The sequence below is a fragment of the Rousettus aegyptiacus genome, unplaced genomic scaffold (assembly GCF_014176215.1).
Source record: "Rousettus aegyptiacus isolate mRouAeg1 unplaced genomic scaffold, mRouAeg1.p scaffold_m13_p_1, whole genome shotgun sequence".
Taxonomy (NCBI): Eukaryota; Metazoa; Chordata; class Mammalia; order Chiroptera; family Pteropodidae; genus Rousettus; species Rousettus aegyptiacus.
The window spans coordinates 155,810,894-155,838,614 of NW_023416284.1; the positions used below are offsets into that span (position 1 = coordinate 155,810,894).

At 34.4% G+C, this 27,721-nt stretch overlaps 1 protein-coding gene across 1 annotated transcript in view; it reads left to right on the top strand.

Annotated features, from left to right (window-relative positions):
- Positions 1-27,721, top strand: part of RNF217 (ring finger protein 217) — a 110,009-nt gene that overhangs the window by 67,007 nt on the left and 15,281 nt on the right. Inside the window, exons 2-3 of the mRNA XM_016161340.2 lie at positions 1,604-1,837; positions 14,314-14,478. Of these exons, the coding sequence (XP_016016826.2) occupies positions 1,604-1,837; positions 14,314-14,478 (399 nt within the window). The remainder of the gene's footprint in view (positions 1-1,603; positions 1,838-14,313; positions 14,479-27,721) is intronic.

The following is a 27,721-nucleotide window of genomic DNA, read 5'->3' on the forward strand; positions in this document are numbered from 1 at the left end:
TTAAAATGTCTGACATACTTCATTAAACCAGTTTCCTGTAATTTGAAACATGGTTTTTGTCTATTTAAAGTCTTCAGAGGACCTTTGTCTTGAGCTATAACTAAAAATAATTTATTATAAAACATAATTTCGGGTATAATAACTTTATCATAACTCTGTAACAAGTGTACTAATAAAATCTGATTGTAACTATAGAAAGACTCATCCAAAAAAGAAGTAAAAATTACTTTGGGCAAATATTCAAAAAAAAGCTCTCTGGACAATACTTTGTACAATAATAGCATAAAATTATGTACCAATTTACACTTTCAATGGGTGAGCACTATTCAGGAGGTTTATTCAAAAGCAGACTCTCTTATTACCTTTCCTCAAGTCTTCGAGTAGACCGCAAAGTTGAAAGTTACTATGAGTTTAAGGTTTTTTAGTTTTTGTTTTTTTAATTTTAATTGCTTTAGGTGGTGATGCTTTTCCCAGGCCTGGTAGCTTTTACCCATTCATCCTCAGTCTTCACAATAGGTATTTTTTATTAAGTTCGATGTGTTTTGCCTGCTTAGAATGTCAGGGTCACCCAAGTGAAAAAGAATGGGTTAGCGTCATTTGCCATTTGGAGCCGTCACTGCCTCTGTTTGCTCCATTAGATGGACAAAAGAGATTATGATGCCATGGATATAAAGAGTTCTTGCTCACAACTTATGGAGAACATTCTAGGTGCTCCTTATTTTAAAGTAGTTTATTGTCTTTATCTTTTAAAATTTAGTTGTGTCTACACTTTATGCTTTGACCTTATACTGTAATCTTTAATGTTAGCCATATCTGAATCCCACACCAAATGCTAAATGTAGCATTCCAATGTATCCTTCTCCTCTCCTAATCTGTGTCCTTGGAAGAAATTCGTTTTATAGATTACTGAAGTAATAGCCGAATCTCATTAAGATTTTTTTTTTACACTTCTGTGATTGGCTTAATTTTTGTACTTGTTCCTGTGATTAACAATCACTGTATGTTCTTTATATGGAAGAGGCAGCAAAAATAGAGTTGTTTTTGGCAAAGATTTTTAAATTACTAGATGTCGTGTGTGTGTGTGTGTGTGTATGTATATATATATATGTATATATATATATTTTTTTTTTTTTCAAAATCTCTCTTTTGTCCCTTTGAAGTAGTTAAATGTGACCTAAGTTTAGTCCTGATGTACTTGGTAGTACGATTGAAAAATCTGAAAGACCTTGTCATTCTAGCTGTTTCTTTAGTTGGCACATTTTTTGAATGCTGTCTCACCCTGACATTTACAGAGGATGAGATGATAATTTGCTTCTTTGGTGATCCTGTGGATTAGATTCATTTAAGTTCACAAATGTAATGATAAGGAAGGCTTAAACATGCTATAACTCATTTGGGAGACATAATATAGTGATTAATTATTTTGGTACTGCTTAATATGGGTACCAAAGTGATTACCATTTATTACGTTAGAAATTATGAAAAATGACAGGTAATTATTTACTATAATCCTTAAATAAAGAATACTATACCAAAAAAAAAAAAAAAACAGACATAATAACCAGTGCCTTTTCGTTTTTCTCCCCTCTGCTCTTTGACACAGGTACAAGTTGGCCAAGTAGAAATCAAATGCCCTATCACAGAATGTTTTGAATTCCTGGAAGAAACAACAGTTATCTATAACTTAACGCACGAAGACTCCATCAAATATAAGTACTTCTTGGAACTTGGCCGTATTGATTCCAGCACCAAGCCATGTCCTCAGTGCAAGCACTTTACAACCTTCAAGAAAAAAGGACATATTCCCACTCCTTCCAGATCAGAAAACAAATACAAAGTAAGCATGTTCACCAGAGTTATGGGTTAGATGTCACATGAAGGGAGCAGCCAAATTAGGCCAACTTGTGGTGGGCAATCAGTGGGCTTCCTTCCCTTACTGGAGTCTAAAGGTGAGTATAAGTCGGCTACGATTCTGAAAATGTATGGTTTGGGGACCCTGATGAGAGGACAAGCGTGCTTGAAGATTAATTGAAGTTTTTCTTTGACTTTAACCATGTTTCACAGTCACCTCTTAACCCAACTGGAAGGCTAATCTTTAAAGTAATTGTCATTACTATAATTAAATATTAAATAAATACTAAGACTTTTTAAATTTTGTATAAGCTTGAATTTTAGTATAAGCTTGTGAGCTCCCTCAGGCTCTGTCTGTCATAAGTGAAAACAGTGTAAAATGCCATTCATTCATTTATTCAGCAAATACAAAATGCCAGTATGTGCAAGATAGGTGCTAAGTTTGGGGGACATGGAGGCAAATGTAACATAGTTCTCACTCCAAAAATGTCTAATGAAGGTGAGAAAGACATATGTTCTAAAATGCCTATTCGTTATGATTAGTCAAAAACAAAAACAAACTAAAACACAAAACCAGTACACTTGTGCTCTGAGAACACTGAAAGAAGAGTGAGAGCTAGGATGTCAGGAAAGACTTCATAGTCAAGATGCATTTTTCCAGTGGAGAGCATTTCAGAGCAAGAGACGAGTCAGTGCATGTTGAAAACAAGTGCTTGGTAAAGCTAGTGGGGAGAGAAGAGGCTTCAGGTATTTAAGAGCAGATTGTGTTGTCTTTTATACTGTGCTCAGAAGCGTGAATTTCATTCTGTAGGCATTACAGAAAGATAATTCTTGCAGCATTAATAGAGGATGTCACAGGAGGGTAAGGCTAAAGGCAGGGAAACCTAAAGGCAGCATCTATGGGAGCAAATCATTGATTCACAGTCCTGACTGTACACTGGAATCACCTGGAGAGCTCACACCAATGTCCCAGGCCCACTCCAGATCAATCGTCTGGCAAAGTTCTAAGCCTAATGAGGCAACTCTAATATGCAACAGAATTGAGGACCTTGGCAGTAAATGAAGTAGAAAAATGATGAGGCCTGTGGCAGTAGTTTTCATCCTTGTCATTACAACAGAATGGCAGGATGAAGTGGTATCAAAGGCTGTTGGAAGTTATCTCCATTTAAGGTAAGTTTTTAACCCTGTTCTGTGTCTTGGAAGCAGTGGTTGCTGCATTATTCATTCTGTAGTTTTGAGGACCATGGGTTAGCAAGTAGTTTCCTTTATTGTAGCAGTGATGAGCTAGATTAGGTTAATCAAAGCCCCTCAATGTGTAATTGGTCTTCAAAACTGCTTGACACTCGTAATTATTTTATTTACTGTTTTTATGCAGGCTAGTCTCTTTAACACATAACAATCAGGAAAAAACTGTTTTGTTCCTTCCCTAAGGTGTGCATTTTGGAAGTTACAAAATTGTATAACTAAAATAATACCCTCACAGTGATTTTGAATGCCGACAGCAATAGGATACTTTTATTTGACTTTGTATATTCTCAGGTTATTTTAAGTAATTTTTATTCCAATTATATATTATTAATGTTATCAGTTTTAGAAGGACTTATTATTCCATGACTTAGGTATTTGATTTTTTTCTAAATGATGTTTAGAATTATATAAGTATACTTTATGTTATATATGTTTTTATAATTTATATATTAACAACATGTATTTATAATATATACATAAACTCAGACTATATTATTTTGGAATTTTGTTTTAATTAAAACATATATATATAATTGAGTCAAATTGAACTATATTGTTTTTATGAAGTGAATAAAATGAGTTGTAATTTAAGATGCAGTTATAGCAATGGTAAAATGTTATAGGTCTCATTTCATCTAAAATCACCAAAGTATGTTGTGTTGAGTATAATTTATCACAATCCACATGTATTAAGAGTGAAATACAGAAAATTTGAAAAATATAACATCTTGTATTTGTGTAACTCTGAGTGAACCAAGTGCAGATAACATTTCCCAATGTCAGACTTCCTCCAGGGTCTACCAGGTGGATTATAGGTAAAACGAGATGTAGTGGGCAAATAGATCAAGGTCTCAAATCTAATAAGCTTGGTTTTTTACTTTCGGTGAGCAAAGGAGAAGGAAATTTGCTTTGGGGAGAGGAGGAATTCAATATAAAATAAATGTTATTGATTTATGAAGCAGTTAAAATCCACTGGAATGAGTGAGAGATTAAAATCTCAAAGTGAAACTATTTAGGAGCTTTTAAGAAAAAGTTACCACAGAATTGGTGGATGACTTTAATTGTTAGTCTTCTTTACTCTTGTAGAATAGAAGATCTATAACAGAAAAGGTAAATAATCCCTCCGTTCTATATCTTACAAAGTTCTAGGGATAATTCAAAGAATTCCTGAGGCAAAGATTTTTATTACCTACTATAATGTTTATATAGCATTTTTCATCAGTAAACTCCAAGCTCTTACATTAACGTTAACCGCCTGATTTACATGCACGTACCTGTCTAGAAATTATGAGTAAGGACACTGATACACCAGCAAACCAACTATGACATATGATTACAGCAGCACCCTGAACTTGGACTAATATCTTTATTCTTTGCAGTGAACCAATGACTATATTTTAGGTTTGCTGTATTTTTTTAAATACTATTTCCCCAATAACAAAATTCACTTCCAAATTGGTGTCGTTTTTCATAACTTACTAAGAGTGGTAAATTTAGTACTCAAATGAAATAAATTGAGTCATAGGAAACAGAAACAGAAAAAGAATTACTAATGTGTAACATGTCTGAACAATTTAAAATCTTTTTATAATGTTGTTTACAGCCTAAAGTGGGTTTTGTATCTATTGGTAAACCCTTGTAATGTATATTTAAATATTCATTTTTGAGTTGTTGAGTTACAATATTTTGATCTACGATGTCAGTCTTTGAGCATTTATTATTGCTTTTGCTGTCAGTTCAGAAGCACTTAACATACAAGGTTAAAATTGCTTGAAAATATTACAGCTATTTTATAGCAAGAAATACATTCGTGGGCATCTCATGAAATTTTAGATCTAAAATATCATATTTTGAAATATCATTTGAATTGAATAAGTTTTTGTAAATACAATTTATTAATTTTTTTTGTACTCAGCAGATGTAAAAGGGGTAAACAGTATATTAACAAGCAGTAACAAGAACTCTAAAGAGCCCATTTATTCTTTCAGGCCCTCATTCAACATGGCCCTTCTAGCAAAACTTTGAGCAAATAGAACTTTTCATTATGTTTTGAAGTCTGTCAAACTCATACTATATCAAACAGAACAAGTACATTCCTGAATTGAGAGATTTATATTGAGACAGTCTTGCCTTTGGTCAAACCCAGTCTTTTTCATTTATAATATTTGTCTTCTTGCCCCTAGAGCTCTTGTCATAAGGCCAAAAAGTTGTACCGTTCCATTTCTACAAGGTTGATTCCAGCTTCCAATTTGAAATCTAATCTCTAACCTAAATAGTTCTTGTAATTTAGTAATACAATTCCAACTGTACATCAATACAGAGAACAAGTTAGTGGTGGGAAAATAAAAATATTAAAATTGCTTTAGTGGCATTCATGTGATGCCTGGAAACAGACACATCACCAGCACCTAAAGTTTTTCTCCATGGCAATTATCATCTTGGATTTTATGGTGTATTTGTACTTTTTGTTTGTTTGTTTGTTTCAACTCACTTTCCCTTTGGTTTCTAGGAGGCCAGGTCCAGGGTTGCTTCTTGCTGATAACCTGTATCAAGTACTATGTCTGACAGAGTATGCTCTCAAATATATTTGTCGAAGGAACTAATAAATAGGCCAATGCATAAATAATGATGTGGAATGTAACAAATCTGGGTGGAAAATACTGAGAGCATAGAAGACAAACGGATAGGAGATTGGGAAGACTTCATTAAAGAATAGGCATATTAAACTAAGCCTTGAAATGTTGAATTTGCTGGAAAAGGGAGGTCAAAGCACTGGCCTCCAACTAGATTTAAACTGAGCCTGCCGCATTCTGACTCTGTAGCTTTGGGTACAGTTTCCACATCTTTTAGTGATAACTGAGGGTAGTAGTAGTACCTGTCACAAGACTGTAGTAAGAATTAAATGAGGTCACACATATCAAATGCTTAGCACCATGTCTGACACATCCTAAGTGCTCAGCACATGCTAGAAATTATTATGTTTATTCTCATTTTTGGCAAAGGCAGCAGAATGAGCAACCCTGGGTTATTGGGAAGGGGATAAAGAAGTCAAAAAGAATAGAAATAGAATAAAAGCCTGAGTGACAGATGGTAGGAGTCAAGGAGGGGTGAGACTGACTTTCTTGAGGAAGGGGTATGGTTTTGGGGAATGGAAAACTAGTTTAAAATGTGTTGATAATGTCAAGATTGAAGACTGTTTCAGGCATCAAAGAGATTTTCAGGAAATGTGTATTGTATGCTAAATAGTGATCTGATGGAAAGCATTAGTATTTGAGGGGCGGGTAGTCATTGAATTCACAGAAATAAAAAAGTACGTTTGGGGAAGTAAGGAAAGTTATGTTTTTTTCATGGAAGAGAGGAGGGAATCGAAAATGATTAAGTGTAGTTATTTTGCTCCCAGGTATCTTATTGAGGTAGGGCCAAGTTCTGGGTTTCCTTCTAATTTCTGAGTGTAGACCAAGAAATGATCCCCCTTTCATGTCAATTGGAGAAAGTTGAAGGGCATCCATAAATCAACACTGGGAACATGCTAGAGGTAATTCTCTTTATGGTTTCCTTGAAGCAAAGCTTATGACAATCCTTCTTCCTACAAATATTAAGCAAAACCTTAATAACTAATAGAATGGTGTTTTCACTTATCATAAAGTAAAAGGAAAAATCCAATAAAATGTCCTGGAGAAACTTCATCTTACTTATATATTTAGCCTTTTTCTCTCTCTCTCTCTCTTGTAATTAGAAACCCTTCGGATGGAAACCACATTTTATAAAACTGAGCAAATACATTATTTTCTCATGTGGTAAAAGAACTTTTCTAAGGTCATCAAGGAAATAATCAAATCAATGTGTTTGTTATTCCTAATTGTTGTACTTTAAAATATGCTTCATTGAAAGGCTGGAATTTAAGTAATATTCAATTTACCCTCTTTCCATGTCTATTATCGAACCATCTCTGACTTATCCTATACTCCAGAAAGCTTCTCCTTGGGACTGCTTTTCCAGACTCCTTACCATCTCAGTTTCTGTTTGGGTTCAACCAAGGGTTTGTATTGACAGAAGATAGGAGGATGGAAGGGGAGAATAGGAGATGTATTACTTCTTCACTCTCTTCCCAATTCAGTGCAAAGCCCTGGCAGTAGCTGTGGCCTTCCTTGATGATAGCTTCCCCTCGGTGGTTCCTCCCCATGTTTCTAATTCTCCAGAAATTTCTTTCTTCTTTTGTTTTTAGGGGTGGCAATACCTTCTCGATATTTCTGTTTCTGGGGGCCTTTTAATCCTTTCTTTGTTCAAATCCCAGCTGCACCTGGTTTGAGAATTTTTTCCATACATAAAAATGTTAAAGCTTCTCCATGAAAGCATAATTTGTATGCTTGTTTGCTCTTTAGTTTTTGTCTGACTTCATCACTTTAAGTTGACAGCATTGATAAATTGAGAATCAGAGTTTGCATTAGCCCTACAAGATCAGTTTAGTTTATGACGCACACTGTTTTCTCTTGGCATTAATACATCATTGATGTCAGAGGCTGATAGAAAAGCAAGTGTAGTTTCTTAAATGATTGCTACTAGCATAGATTTGTGAGGGAGAAAAAGATGAAGTTGTCTAGCCCTCTAGCCCACCTTAAACAAAGGGTGTGTTATATATGTTACCTTTGAAAAAATGTATAAAACTCAGCTGTAATGCAGGCCTACTAAATTTTATCAGGATGCATTTCTCCCTCTAGATACTAATAATATGTTTTGCCAACATTGTCCCGTATTGCTTTTTGATGCATAAATTAACCATAATATTTTATAGAATCTTAACTCCTGCTTGAACTTCTAACAAAAAAAAAAGCCAAAATTGGAATTCAGTTGATATTTTAGCCTACATTTGACGGTTAAACCACACTAATTGTCATAATCAAGGCTCACAACTATCGCAAAATGACCGACAATGGACTGAGAACTGTTTGTTTTTTTTCACTTCATCACATCCTCCCTTGGATCTTCACACAAGAGATAAGTGAAGAATCATTTTTCTCTGCTGATCTGCCGAATAGTGGGTAAAAGTAAGTCTGGTGCTCATTATAAAGTGGTCTGAAAGATGTTAGGACTGCCTTTCTCACCAACCACACTCTGTATTCTTACCTTGCCATATTTACCCTCTCAGATCTGTCAGGGAACCTAATGCAGTAGTTGACACGTGTGTGAATCCTCCCTCCCTACAGAAGGGCTTCCAGGCGACGTCCAGACACTGGTTGAACACTCCCCCTGTTAAGGCACTTGCTACTTAACAGAATCATTCTGTTCCGTTTTAAAAGAATTCGTTGTTACATTTAGGCTGAGATCTAGCTTTTTCCTGCTTTCACCTAATGGTCACAAAGAATACTCCTGTTTCCTCATGTGACTGTCATTAGATGGCCCTCCTGCTACTTTATGGAGATATCTCTGTGAGATTTTAGCCTTGCTGTGTTGTGTTCAGAATAGAGTGTCCTGTTGAAAGCAGGATGATGCCATACTTCTCTGGCTAGTGAGTTGAGGCTACACAGACCATGAAAGAATCTTTCAGTGTCCTGTATATTCAGCTATGAAGAGGTAAGTCCTCAGACAAGAAATAGATTCAGATAGATATTTCTCTGGTCCTTGCTTTCAAGATTTAGAGGAAGAGTCTAGAAATACTTATGGTGTTTCCAGGTGGTAGAAGCAAGATGGTTGATATGAAACTGATTTTCAAATTGATGAGAGATGACTCTTTTCAAAGGATGAAACCCCCATTTCTCAAGTTTTGACATGCTACCCTAAAAAAGCATGCCTTCTCAGTTGAATATTAAGGGAAGGATTATTTGGATACATTTATCAAGGAGCATGGCTTCATAAAGCCCATGCATTACTAGCACTGCATTCAGGGATCTCCAAGTAGATAAGAGCATAGGGAATAAGAATCAAGACAAAACACAAAGCAAAAACTAACTCATAGATACAGAGAACACATTGGTGTTACCCGAGGGAAAGTGGGTTGGGAGTCATCAGGGGAGGGAGTTGCAAAATGATGACTAGTGTCAGTTGTATGGTGAAGGATGCTAACTAGACTTTTGATGGTGATCACTTTGTAGTGTATACAGATGCCGAATGGCAGTGTTGTACACCTGAAACATACCAATTTTACCTCAATAAAAAAATTCAAGGCAAGAAGTCAAACTATGTTTTCCCATGTGGAGAAAACCTCCACTGCCATTCTTGCTTTGGGATTTGATCTCCTATGGGAGGAGAGAGAGTGCTTTCTTGAAAGTATTTGAAGCCATCCATCAGAGACTTCTTTTCTCAGCTCTGTAATACCTTACGTTTCTTCAGAATCTTCTCCTCTTTAAGAAAACCATCTTAAGTCATTAAAAAACTTTTTTAGAAATATGAAATCTCCCTACTATTTACATATTGACCAGTTTCTTCAGGACACATCTTAATCTGACAGCCACAAGTTTTGCATGTTTCATATAAGGAGTCACTGGACCACAGGGTATTTTGAGAGACACATCAAGAGTGTAGGAACATTAATGCAAGATTAATTGGACCCAGTTTTGGGGCACTTCAGCGAGGCTCAGTGTTGAGCCAGCTGAAATGACATCTTTGTTCAGGCCACACTAAACACCTGCTATTCCCCAGTGCACCATGCGCTCCCAGACCTCTGTGGTGTCTCAGGCTGGGACCTCTTCCTGAAATGTTACCCAATCGCATGACATTCCCCTCGTACTCCAAGGCTATATTCTCTCTGAACACTGCCCTTCAGCCTTCCCTGAAGCCCCTTTCCCATGGCATCCACTGTCTACGCTTCGACTGTTATTTTTTACATGATTTTATACATCTCGAGGTTTATATCTATCTGCCTTTAATAAATTCTTTGAGGATAAGTATTTTTATTCTTTTTTATGTACCTAAAATTATTGCACTCAATACCTGCTACATAATAAATATTTATTGAATGAACAAAAGAATTATTGAATCTATCTTATTATTGAATATTGGTCTTAACCTGAAGTTCTAATAAAGCAAAGTGTTCTTGAAAAACTGAGTTAACTTATATTTGCAGTACTACATTTGTACATGGATATTGGCTAATATTTTGAATTTGATAATGATTTTATAATTTTTTAAAAAATAATTATATAATTGTATATTGAATTTAGACAAGAAAAGACTTATCTGGGGTGCTCTTTGGTTTTGAACTCTTTATTTTGTGGGTTATTTCTTTATTTGGAGTGATGAACTGTCAAGAGACAATACCATTTGCTTAGGAAAAGTGGGTTGGTTTAACTTGTCATCTGAGTATTATTGTCACCCAGATTTCTGGAAAACTAAAGGAATCCAAAAGTTAAAAATAATATAAAGTTCTTTCATCTTTCATGGATTCTGAGGCAAGTTAATCAAGATTCCTAACGCTGATAACTTTATTCCTGAAACATTTGCAGCCCTGCCTTTTGTAGAAGACTGTGCACATTAATCATGATGCTTGGTAAAATGTCATGTGAGTGAAATATTTAGTAAACATCATCTGCTAATTTAAAAAGTAATGATTATCATCTCAGTCACTGGTTATAAATTAGATATGTTGACTTTTCCTTAAACTTATTTATGAGCCAGTATGTAATATTTCCTATGTGCAAAATAATTCATTTTACAAATAATTTAACTTACCATGTGCCAGAAGTTTTTCATTACTTAGCCCAAGAACTACAAGATGAATGAGACACAGACTTTGCCCTCAGTGAACTTGTAGCCTGTTAGGGAGATTAGACATCTACACATTCTGTAAGACAGATACTGAATCTGTTTGAGAGGAACAGGCAAGACATCTTGAAACAAGTAGCATTTGATCTGGATAAGATTTCAGTAGACAGATCGTGTTAATTGGATTTTCTCCAATTACAAGAAGCAGAGATGTGCTTTCTCTCGGGCTCTCTCAGTGAAGGAGGTTTACTGTATGGCTCCCCAGGCCTAGGAAGGGCAGGGAGGCAGTCTCAGCAGCCACGCCAACAGGCCTCGCAGAGAACCGGACACTAACCGTAGCATGAGAGCCCCTTTGTTGTCTCACTAGACGCGAATGTCTGCTGTTCCCTTCTCTTGTGATCTGCAGTATGGCCATTCAGCTGTCCTCTGTCTTTGCCTCCACAGCAAAGGTAGAGTTATGTATCCCTGTTTCATTCCTCAAGAGACAAAGTTTGACTCTGCTAATCTCTATTCAACAGTAAGCACCCTGCTGTACAAAGCTCATGCCAGCGACCTTGTAGGATAGATATATGTTTTTGGCTTGGTGTAAACAAGTTGTGGCCAGGGAGATGGGGTCCCATAGTATAGAGCAATGCTTCTTAAACTTCAGCACACTTATCAATCACCTGAGGACCTTGTGAAAATGCAGACTCTGATTCAGTAGATCTGGGATTTGACATAAATTCTTTGTTTTCTACGAGCTCTCGGGTGATGCTGATGTTGCTGCCCCTGCCCACACTTTGAGTATCAAGGATAGAGCATGGTGACCTCTGTGTGAATATAATTACTCAGAAGGCAGACACTCCGTGTGGGAGGTCTGTGGTGGTGAGATGGCATCTCATGTGAAGGAGTAAGTATAAATAAGAGTGGAGGAAGACGCAACATTGATGTCTATATGTGTTTTATATGGGGACAATTTTGAATATGATTAAGGTCTGGATAAATAAGGCATCTTCAGACCAAAAGGTTTGTATTTAAACAATTCAAGTGCAGTCTCTGAATAACAATGTTGTTGTTTAATGTTTTTAGTGAGAGACAGTAAGCAGTTGAGTCTGAATTTAAATTATTCATCTTCACTTGAGAGTTTGCTGCAAAACTCTTTTCACAGTTTGCCACCAAATCTGTGTCGACAGTGAGGATTGGCAGGAGATCTGCAGTGAGGCTTAGCTGTTTATTATGAGAAGTTGAGAGCCAGAGTCCCTGGTGTGGACACCAAATATCAGATTTTTTTTTTTTTTTTTTTTGTCATCATTCTGCTACTTTAGGAGAACCACACATTTCTAAATGTTTTCATTACAGGCTTGTAGATGTGATAATTCAGCGCTTGGTCACAAAGGTCCTTGAACCATTACAGTGTCTGACATCCATAGAGTTAATACCAATTTCAAAGCCCCATTACATACATTCTTCTATTTATTTCATAACTATAATCTAAGACTGACTGATTAAAAACCGAAGAGTTTTTTGACAATGCTAGGGTCTAGTGATTTAGAACTATGAGTAATGTCTAAAGGAAGAGAACTGAATTAAGTATTCAGACCCTCTGACATAATGGCAGATGCGTGAGGAAAAGCAGTCTTCTGACATCTTTCCAATTTCATTCATTACATTTGAAAATTACATTTGTTTAGTCTCCATGTAATATTACATCTATTCTTCATGCATCAAAACACAGGAGAATGACCATTTTATATTCATTTAATATCTTGAGCTCACTCACTTTAACTCAGTCTTCTTTAAAAATGACTTATTTTCACTTTAATGATCTGAAAAAGCAAAAATGGTTAGATGACTGACTAGTAATGTCCCTTAAAAAAACAACAACAACAACAAGGATTGTCCTAATTTATGTGAGTTAAGTCTTGAGAAAGATTTTCAGAGTTCACCTTCTGTTGGTAATCACGTAAAATTCCAACTTATTGGATAGTTTATCCACATGAGCTTCTTTGACGTCTACATTTTGGTTTTCAATCGTCAAAACAATGCTATTTAGTATGAGGAAGGTTTTTTTGCACAATGAAAAGAATGCTGGCCTTGGAGCGACAAACTTTGTTTAAATTTCTTCTTAACACATACTTGCTATGGTACTTTGGACAAGTTATTTAATCTCTATGAGCCTTAGTTTTCTCATCTGTAAACTTGTGATGTTTATACCTAGTTTGTAACATCATTTTGTTGATAAGACTAATGCATGTAACACAGCAGTATAAACATTGCCATATAAAACAGTTTTAACAAATACATAAACATGAAGATTTAAAAAGTTTTATGACAAAATATTTTGTTTTGATATAAATTAAAAGCAAAAGTACTTTTGTTACTACATATCTGCGTAGGAAGGATATTATTATCTATTTATGACATAAGTGAAAACTGCTTTTGGTTATAAATGGAAAAGCTGTGGTTGTAATTGCCACGCAGTTAATGTATATATTGAAACCACCATTGTCAAAAAAAATAGTTTTCCAAAAAAAGTGGTATTGTGTAGTTTACCACACTTTAACCAATCTTCAAAATGTAATCAGTAAATTCACTCATGCTACCGTGAAGTAATATGGAGGAGTACAGAGAATAATCAGTTATCAGTGCTGTTCACAGTGAGACATTTTATTAATTCACTTTAACAAAACAAGGCTAGGAAAGTCAAGTTATACCCATATGTTTTAAGAGAGTGAGGACTAGAAATACTGCATGAGAATGGAGTACTCCACTGTCATTCAAAATAAAAGAAGTCAGATAAAATGTCTCTCGAGTCAAGTGAAGACCGATATGTTCAACGAACATACACACAGACTCTCACACCACCACACAGAGAAAATACAAAGACATCTTTCTGATGGTTTCCTAGGTGCAGGCCATAGAACCATGTGCTGACATATTTCTAACAATTCTTGGTATTATTTTTTATAATTAATCTGCCTTAGATTAATTGAAAACCAGGGATATCCATTATTTTAGGTGGTGCTTCCTGGCAAATGCTGGTATAGCAGTTTTTTTGTCAGTGTGTTTTTATTTGATGAAGTATCTGTGCAGCTTTGATTTTATAAAAGTGAGTGAAGCCATTGATAAGATCGATGGAAATGCCTGGGAAATTGGTTCAAGGGAAAGGCGAATTTAAGGACAGGAGCCCTGAGTGTGTGGATTTGGGTCATTGTGAGCCTCCAGGTTTTACTCTGTGTTTCAATCTTGGAGATTTTCTCAAAGTCAAATTGATTTGCAGAGTGCCCCAAGTGTTTAGTTCTATTGTAGTCTACAAATAGCCAAATCATCCATGCTAAAGCAGTTTTTTCCTCCATTAATAATAGAATAGTCATGCTTTTTACAGTTTAGGTCTTATAGAGGGGGCAATATTTTGAATCTGGACAAGTTATAATCTTTCAGCTAATTTCCCCCAAGTATCACCATTTTTATCCTTTAGACACTTTCAATATTTCTTCAAGTATGGAAGTACTTAATATTACTTTTTTTTCCCCACAGATCCAGTGCCCCACTTGCCAATTTGTCTGGTGTTTTAAGTGCCACTCTCCTTGGCATGAAGGTGTTAACTGCAAGGAGTACAAAAAAGGAGACAAATTGTTGCGTCACTGGGCCAGCGAAATTGAGCATGGGCAGAGGAATGCCCAAAAGTGTCCAAAGTGCAAGGTAAGGTAAGCTTTAGGACACCAGGACAGAAATGTATGCATCTCGATATCGTTGAACAATAATACGACAATATTGAAGTAAATTAAATGTAAACCTTAATCCAAATGTGGAGAAAAAGAATGTTTACTATTTCATTTTAGAAGAGTAATTATGTTCTGTAACTAAATTAAAGATTTTATATATAACCAATGCATATCTGTATGCGCATTGCTTTTCAAAATATAAGGAGGCTACATATAAATACTGATTTTAGACTTCCAAATTCTTATTTTCCATTTAAAAATAGAGATGTGTGCATGGGGAAAAGCGAGTTTGAAAATGATATACAAGTATTATTTCCAGTTTGCCACGTGTACTGTAATCACTTCTCCCTCAGGCAGGCTCTGAATCCTTAAATCCTTTGCTTTTCTCTCCTGCCATTGCTTATCACTTTAGAATTACACTAAACTGATCATTCGCTTTCTGTAAATCTGGTGACGTAGAAGCTAACAGCTAAAATCGGGACTTAGGAATTTTTTAAATTCCATTTTTCATTTTTCTGATAATCATGTGAGTAATTAAAGAGTTAGTAGGCATTTGAGCTTCAACCTAGATGCTGAAAGTCAACCATGCAGATAGCCCAGGAAGAGTCTCTATAGTGAAGTCAGAAAGTCAGTCCAGCCAGAAACTTTGGATTTGATGTTTACAGAATATAAATTGTTGAAACAGGAAGTTTTTTTTAAAACTCACTTTAGAAAGTAATATGTGTATATATGTATATGTGCACTCTACCATATATGGTTTCCACTTTTTGCCAGATTTATTTTTGGAAATCTTGTCTAAATTGGGCCTTATTTTCTTTCAAGAGCAATTCTGCAATTCCTTCCTGGAGACTTAGCACCAGAGAAACGAAATTTGAATTATCAGGAAATTGTTACAATTAATCATTATAAATCCCACTTGAAGTAATACAAGTATATCTGAATCTTATTAATGAGCATAAATATAATCCACAAATTCACTATGCCAAATTTTTATACACACACACACACACACACACACACACGCACGCACACACACGCACATATATAAAATGAAAGTGTTCCTGAAATAATATGCTACATTCTTAATGATTGGAAAAAAATTTGAAATAATTTAGATGAACTGCCTCTTTTAAGTGAGGTCTAAAGATGTTTTCACTAAAGCTTTCTTTGTTTAACTTGTAGAAGGCAAATTGATCTGCAATTATCCCTTTGATTTTAAGGCTCTGCTTCAGATCACTGCATTCAATCGCTCGGTACACATTTATTCTTCATCCACTGATGAACAATGAGAAAATAAGTCCTTTTCCCCTTTCTATTGCCTTTTCAGTTTATTCAAAGCTATTACTTGGTTTCAAACTAAAGAAAGGCCCAAAATCCCAGTGGGAACTTAGGAGTGCTGTTAAGTCATTCTATCTAACACTGTGTACATAAGTACACCTTATATCTTGCTGGAAAGCTGTGAAAACAGTTACCAGTTAGCCTGGCTGTAAGACTGTATACTCAATGAGCAATACCGCAGCTTTATACATTGGGGACATTCTGAATGAATTGAAATACTACATAATAGCACATTTGTTAGTATAATCCCTCCATCTAATATTAAAATGGACTCTTGATATAGAGGGGAGAAAAAGCAACCAACTATAAGGACTTTACTGAATGCACTAAAAACTTCCTCCAGTTTTAACAGATATAAACAATTAAGAGAAAACATACATGCTGGTTGCCTTTTCAAGTAATAGCTAAAATTTGGGGCTTTAAAAGGAATTGCCTTTTAAATAGTTTAAAGGAAAAGAGCCAAGGAAGATGGAATCAGTTTACATGACTTTCTTGTAGCAGAGAACTTTCTGGTGAGATTCAAATTCCATAAAATTTATGTCAGTTTAAGTCATATTTTATGACTTGTTTTGAATACAAATGTTTTGGGTTTTTTTAAGCATATAGCTTTAAAGCTGTGAATTTTCTTTATTGTGATTTTTTTCCCCATGACCTTAAAGTTATATTTTCCTCAAGCCATTTCGATTCTTATAATAGAAATCCATGAGGAGATATTACTCAATGAATTAATATTTATTTTATACTTCAAGGCTTTATTTTCATAAATATTCCTTTTTAGTTTACAAATATAAGAAAGGAAAATCCTGGGAGTTTTGTGAAAAAGAAACGCTTCTAGGTGAACAAAATGATGTTTGTATATTTTCATATGAATATGTTTTCAATAATGATAATCAAATGTATTTAAAATTGTATTGTGACCAAAGTATATTTTATTTTTATTCCCTAGGTATATTTGTTCAGATGAATTAATAATTTTAATAATTTTGATTTTTAAATGGTTTTCTTTACAAAGGTCATATAACATGATAGAAATTTGGAAAAGAGAGGGAAAAAACTTATCCAGAATCTTGCCACTCTGGTATTCTCACTCACTATTAATATATCACTGTGCCTTCTCTATATTCCCCTACTTAAATAACTTTTTAAAAAGTTTTAATTGTACCATACAAACAATTTTATATGCTTTGAATGTCCACTTAATATGTCAAACTTTTCTCATGTTACTAAGTTTTCATAACCTGATAATTGAGGCAAGCCAGTTTAAAGCAAGCAGAAAGTTAAACAATTATATAAAGAAGGCAGCAGATAAAGGAACCATTGTCTCTTCAAAAATATTTCTGAAGCAAATATTGAATATGTTAACATTATTAAATGTGGATGGTGAATCCATGTATGTCAATACCATTGTTATCTCTAATTTGTAAAATGTTTGAAATTAATGATTAAAAAAATTTTTTTAATCTAATGAGGGAACAGAAATACTAACATTATAGCTTTCTGGAGCTGCTTAAACATCTCTATTTGTTCACACAATCTCTAAGGATTTGGCTGTTACATATTTTTTCCTTCCTCAGGTAAAAGTTAAATATTGCTCAGAATATTGGACTGAAACAAAGTCGAGTTAATATTTCTCAAAAGGGTTAGTTTTTTTTTTTAATTTGAAAGATTAAAGGGGAATTTCTTAAACAGCTCTTTCTCAAATTTCCTTCTTCCTTAATGTCAGGTAAGAACTATTTATATAAATGTTTATATAATGTGGTATAAATACAGTCACGGTTGACTAGATTACATGTACCTCACCACCTTAATTTTCCTCTTATATAAATAACCTCATATCTCTATTTAGAACATTTTATAAGACAATGAATAGAGATAATTAACTAGGATATTATACATTTTCATTTATATAAGTAATGTGATTTATGAATTAATGAGTAATTAAGTCACTTATTTTATTTCAGGGTCAACATACATCTTTCCTATTTCTAGGTGACAGGATAGTCACTTTAAAAAAAAAAAAAAGAAATGCCAACATATGAAGAGAGTGCTGAGTTCTGATATGCCATCTTTATTTTATTCACGAAAGTACCATTATACAATGCTCTCTTTCTTTGTTGTGTTAGCACAGTTATAATAGTAATAATAATAATGATAATAATAATAATAATAATAATAATAATATCTAACATATATTTACTGTGTCAGTCTCCATTTTTGTTTTATATATGTGTTCTCAGCCAATCTTTTGATGTGACACTAAGATACTAAATTTCAATGTGCCATCCAGATCTTAATTATTAAGTACCTTTTGGTAAAACCGTAAGGTTTTATACATTGATAAATTGATAGGCTCAGTAGTAAGTTAGGTTTGTTGTCTCATTTAATTCTGAAAAGCAAGTTGTGAAAAAGGGGTGATTACCACCATTTTAAAATGTAGTAACAGTTTCAGACAGGTTAAGTAACTGGAGCCTAAAGGCAGGGGAAAATGAATTATGTTCATGCATAATTTATTGTGAATTTGGAATTAAGGGAATTTACTTGTCATGATATTTCCCTTCAGATATTTTATTCTCTTAAATCCTGTAATAGGATTTTTGAGCAAAAATGTATTTTCAGAGATAATAATTAATTTGCTCCCACTCACAAAAAAATTAGCACAAAAGCCATGTCTGTAGGCTCTTATATCTGAGCTTTAGCTACATTGTCTGTGGTTGCTGAAGAAAGAACTTGGAGTATTAATGTTGGATCTCATAGATAATTCTGCAATTCTCTAGCACTTTACTCACCACTAGAAAAGCATATTCAGGGGCCAATGCCTGCTTTCAAATAGTGCTCATTCAGAAAATAAAATTGCTTCTCCTTGACTCCTGATTACCTATTTTAACTCTCCAGATTACTTGAAATCACTAAATTTGGAGCAGTAGTTATTACTGCTACTGTTTGCTTGGTGTAGCAAAGTCTAGACCTTATTTGTGAGGAGTCTGATCATTTGATGGCAGATACTTTCTACAATATAAACTGTATTGCATCCAATGTCCGTTTTTATGCAAAATAATTGTAATATTTGTTTACTTTCTTGAGATTAAATTTATAATGTAACTTCATATAACATATCATTAAAAAATCAATATATTGCCCTAATTATAATATAAAATAGAAATAAGTGAAAATATTATAATGAAATAACATGTATTTCAACATATAAATGCTCAGGTACCATGACATTAAAAGACATAAAGAAGCAGTCAAATTTTCTAACCTATTTATAATGAATAAGTTAAGATTTAAGAAAAATTTGGATTTAAGAAATGAATATTAATGTGAAACAAATATTATCAATACCTATTCTTTATATTTGACATTTTAAAATGAGGACAAAATAAGTATATATGTATGTATATTTATATATGTGTGTGAATATATACCTGTTTTTACATGTAGATATATTGCTAGAAAATTCAATGTACATTAAAACCGTGCAAACATATTTTGGGCTTACATACAAAATGGAGTTAGATTCTGAATACAATCAATCTTTTCTCAATTTATACAGTAGTTACATAACTAAAAATCTATTATATATTAAATTCAAGATAACATTATTTTGCATTTATATGTAAAATAGAGTAAGGTTCTACGTACAGATATTTTTAAACAGAGTTTCATCTTTATTTCTAATGCATTAGAAGTCTTTATGGACACAACCTAACTCTCTACTGTGCAGGATTGTAGGACAGCCATAAATGTCAGCATCAGCCTACCAAATAACCCCCTTCAAAAAAAAATAACAGTAATAAGACAGAAAAGAAAGGAAAACTCTGAAGCATTTCCGAGGTGCCGAGGGCCCCTATTGAGAGCCTTTGTTTTAGATAAAGACTCCTGAGAGGAGTAAAGTCCAGTGAGTTGAGTAGACAGGGGAATGTGAGTAAAAAACTGCCCACTTTCCTTGCAAATACAGATGGGGCCAGTTTTGCTAAAGAATCTAAAGCTTTCTTAGGTGATTCCTTTATTTTCATTTTCAATTCTTTTTAACTTTTAAGAGTTGCTAGTGGCAGCAATCGATAGGCAGAACATTAAGGTTTGGGGGAACTATGAGAAAGGTATATATGCAAATGCCTGCTAAATGTCTTCACTTGCCTTAATGGACTTCTCCAACACAGTATATTCTCTCCCTAAGATGGTTCTACTCAGTTTTCCCATATCGGTAAATGGCAACTCCAGCCTTCTAGCTGCTGAGGTCAGGTCAAGAATTTGTATCATCCCAAACTCTTCCTCTCACACCCCATATCCATCAGTCAGTAAGTTATGTAGGTTGTACCATTGAAATATATTCAGAACTCGACCACATCTTAGCACCCCCACTGTCACTAATCTGGTGCAAGACATCACTGTCTTTCTCTTTCTGAGATTTCTGCAATGGCCTCCTGACTGGTTTCTTACTTTCTCTCCTTTCACAGTATTCTTAACTCAGCAACCAGAACGATGTTGTTAAAAAGGCAGATTATATCACCCTCTGCTCAAAGTCTTCCATGAATCCTGTCTCATGCAGATGAAAAGCTAGTTATTATAATGACCATAATACCCATGGTACTGTGGACACACCTTGACCCCATTATTCCTCTGATCTCATCTTCAACTTCCTTCACCCTCCCCTAGCCACGCTGCCCTGCCCTCCTTGCTGTGCTTCAGAAACATCAGACGTGTTCCCATCTCAGGGCTTCTATAATTGCTCTTCCCATTTTCTGGAGTATTCTTTCCAGAAAAGAGTTGCTTGGTCAACTCTCCCCACTTCATGTCTTTGAGCAAAATTCAGCTTCTCCTAACTCAATAGGGAATATGCCCCTTATGTGCTTTATTTTTTCTCCATAGCACCATATTTCTCATCACCATTTAAAGTAGTATATATATATTGCAGCATTAGAGCAGGGATTTTGATCTATTTTGATCCTTAAAGTACCTTTAGCATTTAGAACAGTTCTGGGCATCATGTAGCACTAAATAGAAAATCGTTGAATGAATGAATGAATGAATGCCATTTTTCTTTCCTTTTTATATGGACTTGTAATAAGAATCCATTATAAGCTCTGTGAAACATGGTCCTTTTTTTCATAGATCTCATGGAAGGAAGGACACAGTTGTTATACTGACAATGATAAAACACTGTTTCACTTCAGTAAGGCTTCTCATAGAGTATTATAAGAGGGTTCATGGTGAAAGAGACATCTCATTCATTTGGGGAATCCAGGGAGACCTAGGTCGTTGAAGATTATTGTATGGATTTTGGCATGATGAAAGGTATTCAAGAGTGGCAGTATTACAATTAAAAATATAAGGGCACAGAACCAGGAAATGTGTGTTGTGTACAAGAGCCACAAGCACTTTGTGGTTCCCTTAGAGTTAAGTTTCACAGAAGGAAGTGGTGAAAAGTGTGGTTATAGAAGCAAACAGAAGCCTGGGCTTTGCAAGCAACACTGAGAAACTTGGATATTTATTCTCCAGACTGAAAAGTTGTAAGCAGGAGAATGGTGGTATCAGGTTTATGTTTTAGGCTGGTCATTGTTGATTATATGGAGGTAGTTGTAGACAGCCAGAGGAAATGATGGCAGTGTGAAAGAGACGTGCTGCATCAGGGCTAAGTCAGATTACTTCTTATTTCATTGAATACAAGGCCATGAATATACCTTGCTGGGGATGCTCTTCCTGAATCTGAGGTCTGTTAACTACCGAACTGCTACTTGACATTCATTTCTAAGATCAAATGTCACTTCCTTAGAAAAGCTTCTTTTGATTCTTAGACCGAATCAAGTCCACTTTATACCTTGTCCTTTCCTTCATAGCGCTTGTCATAGTTTATGAGTGTATATTTATTTGTACAATTGATAATGTCTGTCTATAGCTTAGATAATAAGCTCTTTAAGGGAAGGGACCATATCAGATTTTATCAATGGATAAATAAATATCGATCAAATGCATGAATGAATCAATGTTTCCTAGAGAAAGATTAGCTGATCTACATATTTTAGTGACATCAGGTTGCAGTCAGCTGAGGTGGAATTGATAGATGAGTAAAGAAAAGCAGTGAGTATAGATTATTCTTTTTAAAAGTAAAATCAGAAGGGTGAGGGTAATTACTGGCTAGAAGGTCATGTGGAACTAAAGGAAAGATTTATTAGGATGGGGAGATACCTGAACTATTGGCAGGCTACGTGGTGTACAGTTGCGGAGAAGAGGTGAAGATGAATGTGAAGGATGGTAAGACTGACATCTGAAGATTTCTGAGAATATGCGACATGTGGTCAAGAGAAGTTTGGTAAAGAAAAAGGAAGAAAAGTAGGGGCTAAATTGTGGTAAGCTCTACCCTGGGAAATAAGAATAGGACAGTACTCTCTACTCTTCAAAGAATTTCTGTTATCAAACACCAATCATAACACTTAACTTGAAATATGTGTGAAATTTCCTATAACAAAGAAAACTAGTACATTGGAGGACAATTAAAGTTATCAGAGTATTGTATTTAAAAAGTTGATAAAGCAGAGGACACCAACTAATTTTGGCATCAACATCTTATTTATTTTTTATAATATAGTCTACCATAATAAAGGCAACCATTTTTAGTCTGACATGAGAAATGAGGGTTTATTTTACTTATCTATTTTCTTCCTTTCTTCTGCTTCCAATTTTTAATGGTTATTATTTTAATTCTTCTTGTGATTATCTTTTACCTTTAAATAATGTACTTAATCTTTTATTCAATATTTTAACAATTTTAGTTGGTATGTGAGGATTTAGCTCTTCTACAATTTTTTTGCTTCTTCCCATTTCCCGTATTCTGTAAACTATAACTTTGTTTTTATATTGTCAAATTTAATAACATTCATATTCTATTCTAACATACTATCTAACACTTTTCAAAAGGATGATTTTAATGTTTAAAAATTAATTGGGTGTTTACATAATCAAGAGCACGTAATGATGGAACTAGAATTACGTTCCCTTTTCTAAGATCACATCTTCTGGGAAAAATGCCCCCAGCATCCATGTTTCCTACCAGTAATGCCATATTTTATTACACCTCAAATTTGAAACTTATGTGCATTTTTGTTTAGTTGTTCCTGAAAATTCTCATTGTTTTTCTTTTTTCCTTCCTGAGAGTAGACATACCCACTTTATCATGTTAATACTTAATTCCCGAGGAATTTTATTGCTTGGTATATATTCCTTTATTTTTGGAAGACATTCTTGAAATGAACTGACTTCCTGTTCTAAATTGAACTGATCATTTCTAGCTTTTTCCCTGAGATGTCTTACATCAGTTTTTGTATGTGCTAGCATCATCTTTCTTTGAATTTTACATTCACTAAATGAAGTGCTTCCTTGAGTCATGGCCCCAGGAAAGGCGCAGAGGAGTCTTAGCATCTCTGGAATGGTTTTATTTTTGCCCTCGTATATTAATCTTATAGTTGGACAAGAATTTTAGGTTCATAATATTTTTTACCAGATCTTTGAAGGCTTTGTGTGTATGTTTACATTTTTAAATTCCTTATGCTATGGAGACTTGGTATAGTGAGCTAAGTGAGGAACTGAGCATTACTCCTGAGACTTTTTTTTTTTATTGCTTCTAATCAATTATTCCAGAGGCAAAAGCTACTGAGGCAAACATGTATATAAAAATACTTTAAACATAAAGTAAATTATTTGTTGGTGACAGTAATATATAATAGTTAACTTAGTTACCATTTCCTGCTTAAAGACTAAAATAACTATAGACAAGAGTGGTTGGTTACCAAGGGCAGAGGGTGGTTGAGGGGGAAGGTAGACAGGGTAAAGGGGGTCTAATATAAGAGGGTAAGGGGAGGGTGAAATGGGTAATGGGGATCATATATATGGTAGCTGAAGGAAACTGGACTTTGGGTGGTAAACATGCAATAGAATAAATATACAGATGTCAAATTATAATGTTCACTTAAAAATTATATAATTGCATTAACCAATGTTACCCCAATAAGCTTAAAAAAAAGAATAAAATAAGTTTGCATTTCTTGGTGAAAGTGGAAATAAATACTTGTGGGTAGTTATGTACTGATGTAATTATAAAATGGGTTGGGTATTGAGCAGTTCATTTTTATTCTTTCACCTTATGATTAAGTAGAATCTGTATGAGTATAAAAGACTGAATTCTAGTTCTATATTTAGATACTTTTTGTAGGTATTTTACTAAACTAAATGTAAACAACTTAGAGGGCAAGTACTAAAAATATATATGATTTTTATGAATAATCTCTTATTACAAATGTTGATATGTCCTAGGCAGAAGAGCACAGGCTCAAAAACAGTTCATGTTATTTCTGTCACTACAATGTAGACTTAATATCAAAACTCTTATTAAAGAAATATCTGGTATATTCATCTCATGACTTATAAATATAGAGAGATATAAGCAACATTAGTGTTTAAAGGTTCAACTCCTTAAGTCATCCTTATTTATTGTAGATGGAGAAAAGAAACCCTGTGAATAATAAACCAAATGATGGTTGAGGTTTGTGAGTAGTCAGTTTAATCCAGTGGATTAGGAATATCTCATCTGTCCTACTATCTCTATCTCTTAAGTAAAAACAGAATACTGATTCTAATATAGTCACTTGAGTGATTCATTTGTTTTTTAGCAGAGCTAAACTGATATTTTGAAGCTATAATAAAAAATCAAAACAGCTTATTTGATAGATAATATGAAATTTATTTAAATGTAATTTAAACCTACATTTTAAGACTTTGTTTTAAAAATAAACAAAGATGGCATTGTTAGAATTTGATCTTAAATTATGTACACAGGGAACTCATTTAGTATATGAAATTTATTATCCCCTGGGTGTTTTCGGAGCTCAAAATTACAACTTGCTTAGCAAATCCGAAAAGTAATGTCTCCTGTTACACGTTAACTTCCATGTGCCAGTTCATTTCTCTGTTAATACCAAGTTATAATATATTCATATATAATCAAGATGTATTTGCAGTAGTATTAAAGGAAGCACTGTGTATTCGACGATTGGTAAATTATGAAATCATCTTTTCATGATTAAATCATTGCCTTTATGTGTGTCAGGTATTCAAATTAATCTATAGAAGTGCATAATTCTGCCATGTACGAGGTTACTATAGAATATTGTCAGAGCCTGGAATTTGATCACTTCTTGTGCAGAAATATTATTATACCAATAATATTTTAGTTGCCTTGTGTGTTCATAATATTATTTTAGAATAAGGAAAGACTATTAAGAGAGACTATAGATTTTAGTCTTCACAATTAAATGAAAAAAATAAATTTTCACTCATAAAGATTTTAGAACCCAATGAAACAATATTACAGACATATAAAATGACAGTGAACATTGTATGTGAAATTTGGGTGCAAATGAAATGTCGGTAACAAATTTAATTTGTTGGAACAACCTTCTTGCAGGAAAAAAAATGTTTTGATACTATTTTAAAGGAAGAACATGAACTGGCCCAGAGAACAGCAAAATCAAGCAAAAAAAGCTCAGAGATGGTTTGTGTGGGAGAGCAGACATGTTTGCCTGACTAGTGCAAAGATTGTGCTGTCAACAATAAATATGATCGACTCTCTGCTTTTTTTTTATTTAAGTTTATAATAAAAGTCTGCTTAGCATAATTAAGAAACAGATGTGAATCAAAACCCTTTCTCCATTCACTCAAGCAGATTACTTTCCTGAGCTCTGGTTATGAGTAAGAATGCCAATCTCATGGTGCAGTTATGAGGTTTAAAGGTGCTAATCTATGTACAATACTTGGCACATAATGGGCACTAAACAAATATTAGTCTTTTTTCTTTATAGGTCAAATACAACACTATGCTATATGACCAGAAAATGTTAAATTTTCTTGTCTCCATTATAAGATCCAATGCAATATACAAAATACAATATACAAAAATACAATATACAGTACAATATACAAAAATACAATATACAGTACAATATACAAAAATGTATGATAGAGTAACCTTTATTTTGGGTGCTCAGCAGTTCTCTCTCAACATGTTTTCTCCTAGTGCTCAGGTGATTTAAAGAAGGATCAGAAATAGTTCCAGGGTCTAGTAGGGCCTTTGGCCTACATTACTCCTGAACACCATCTACTATGCTAAATGGATGTGGGCAGAGTAATCGGTCTTCAGAATTGTTCTGAAGGGGGATCATGCTGGACTAGAGGTGGATTTACCAGGAAGCTACAGAGCTTAAGCTTCAGTGACCCTCATCTATACAAGTCCTTTCTTAGACCTGTCTTTATTGTGTTCGGAATTTACATTCATCCCCTTAATGATGACCCCTAAAATTAAATAACCTTTGGGTCCCACAACCTGGATCTGCTCTGATTAGACTGTCAGGTAAGGGGAAAAAATTTCAAAGTAATATTTAAAAGATGGGTTGGCCAATAGCAAGAAAATTAAGTTTTCCCTTTATTGTCAAAATAACAATTCATTAGCAACCCTTGACTCCAGGTGCTCAGTGCACTTGCCCTCTAGCCTGCCCTTGCCTGTCTAGGAAGGTACTCTCTGGTCTAGCATCTGCCTAAGAATTACCCATATGAAGAAATGAGAAAGGGACTGTACAGTTACATTGTACAGGGAATGTACAGTTACATTGCCCAGGTATTTGATTTCTCACATTTTTAGGTGAGTAAAAAGGAAGGGATAGATAGGAACTAATATTATATTCATCTGATTCAGTGTGTTCCAAATGATAAGTTAGGTACTCTGCGTGTATTATCACATTTTTATTCTCACATAGGTAATATTGTCTAAATTGATGCTTGAGAGAGGTCAAATGACTTCATTTTATACAGCGAGTGGAGGCAGAATTTAAACACAAGGCTTTTTAAAGTCAAAGCCCAGGTTCTTTCAACCTCCCTATGTGGCCAACGCTTGCCTGCCAAGAATCAGCCACTGGGAGGGACTGGCATTTAACCTACAATCAACCTACAACCTTGAATGCCTAATACCCTGCCAGACACTTAGTAAACTTTTCTTTCTTGATTCATTTACTTATCATATATTAAGTACCTGCTGTGTGCCAGTCATTGTGTTGCCTGTAATGTGCTGCCCTCTGCTTCAATATTGTCACCATCACCTAGAAGCTTTCTAGATAGGTAGACAGGCAGGCAGGAAGGCAGATAAACAGACAGACAGACTGACTGACAGGATAGATAAAAGAAAGAAAGAGAGGGAGGGAGGGAGGGAGGGAGGGAGAGAAGAAGGAAGGAAGGAAGGAAGGAAGGAAGGAAGGAAGGAAGGAAGGAAGGAAGGAAGGAAGGAAGGAAGGAAGGAAGGAAGGATAGATACATAGATAGATATGTAAATAGATAAGCAGGCAGGTGGATGGTTTCATAAACATGTATTGCTCACATAACTTTCACCATTATTATGATTAATATCTTTTGTTATTTTAAAAGCAGCCTCAGAAATCCTTAAAATTCATTTTAAACAAAATTTAAAATTTTAGTTATTTAATCACTAAAACTGAAATACTACATTGATTTGGAATTAGCAAATTAAAATCTTTTATTCTCAAAACCTGTAAAATAAGATTATATTTTGAAATAGTTTTCTTTCTCTCTCAAACTTTTAATTTATCTTTTTACATTAAAGATCTTTTTCCTGGATCATTTTATCCCATTTCCATAATCGTTGTACAGTTTTTTAAAAAAATACTTAAAACTGCACTACTGCAAAAGTTCAGGGAGCCACACTGTGTGTCACGGAAGGAAAGCATGATTTCAAAAGAAATACATCAAGCTGTGGACTGTGGCCAATGTCTACTGAAAAGAGCCAAGTCACCCCTGGAGGATTGGACTCATGCATTAATTGTGAA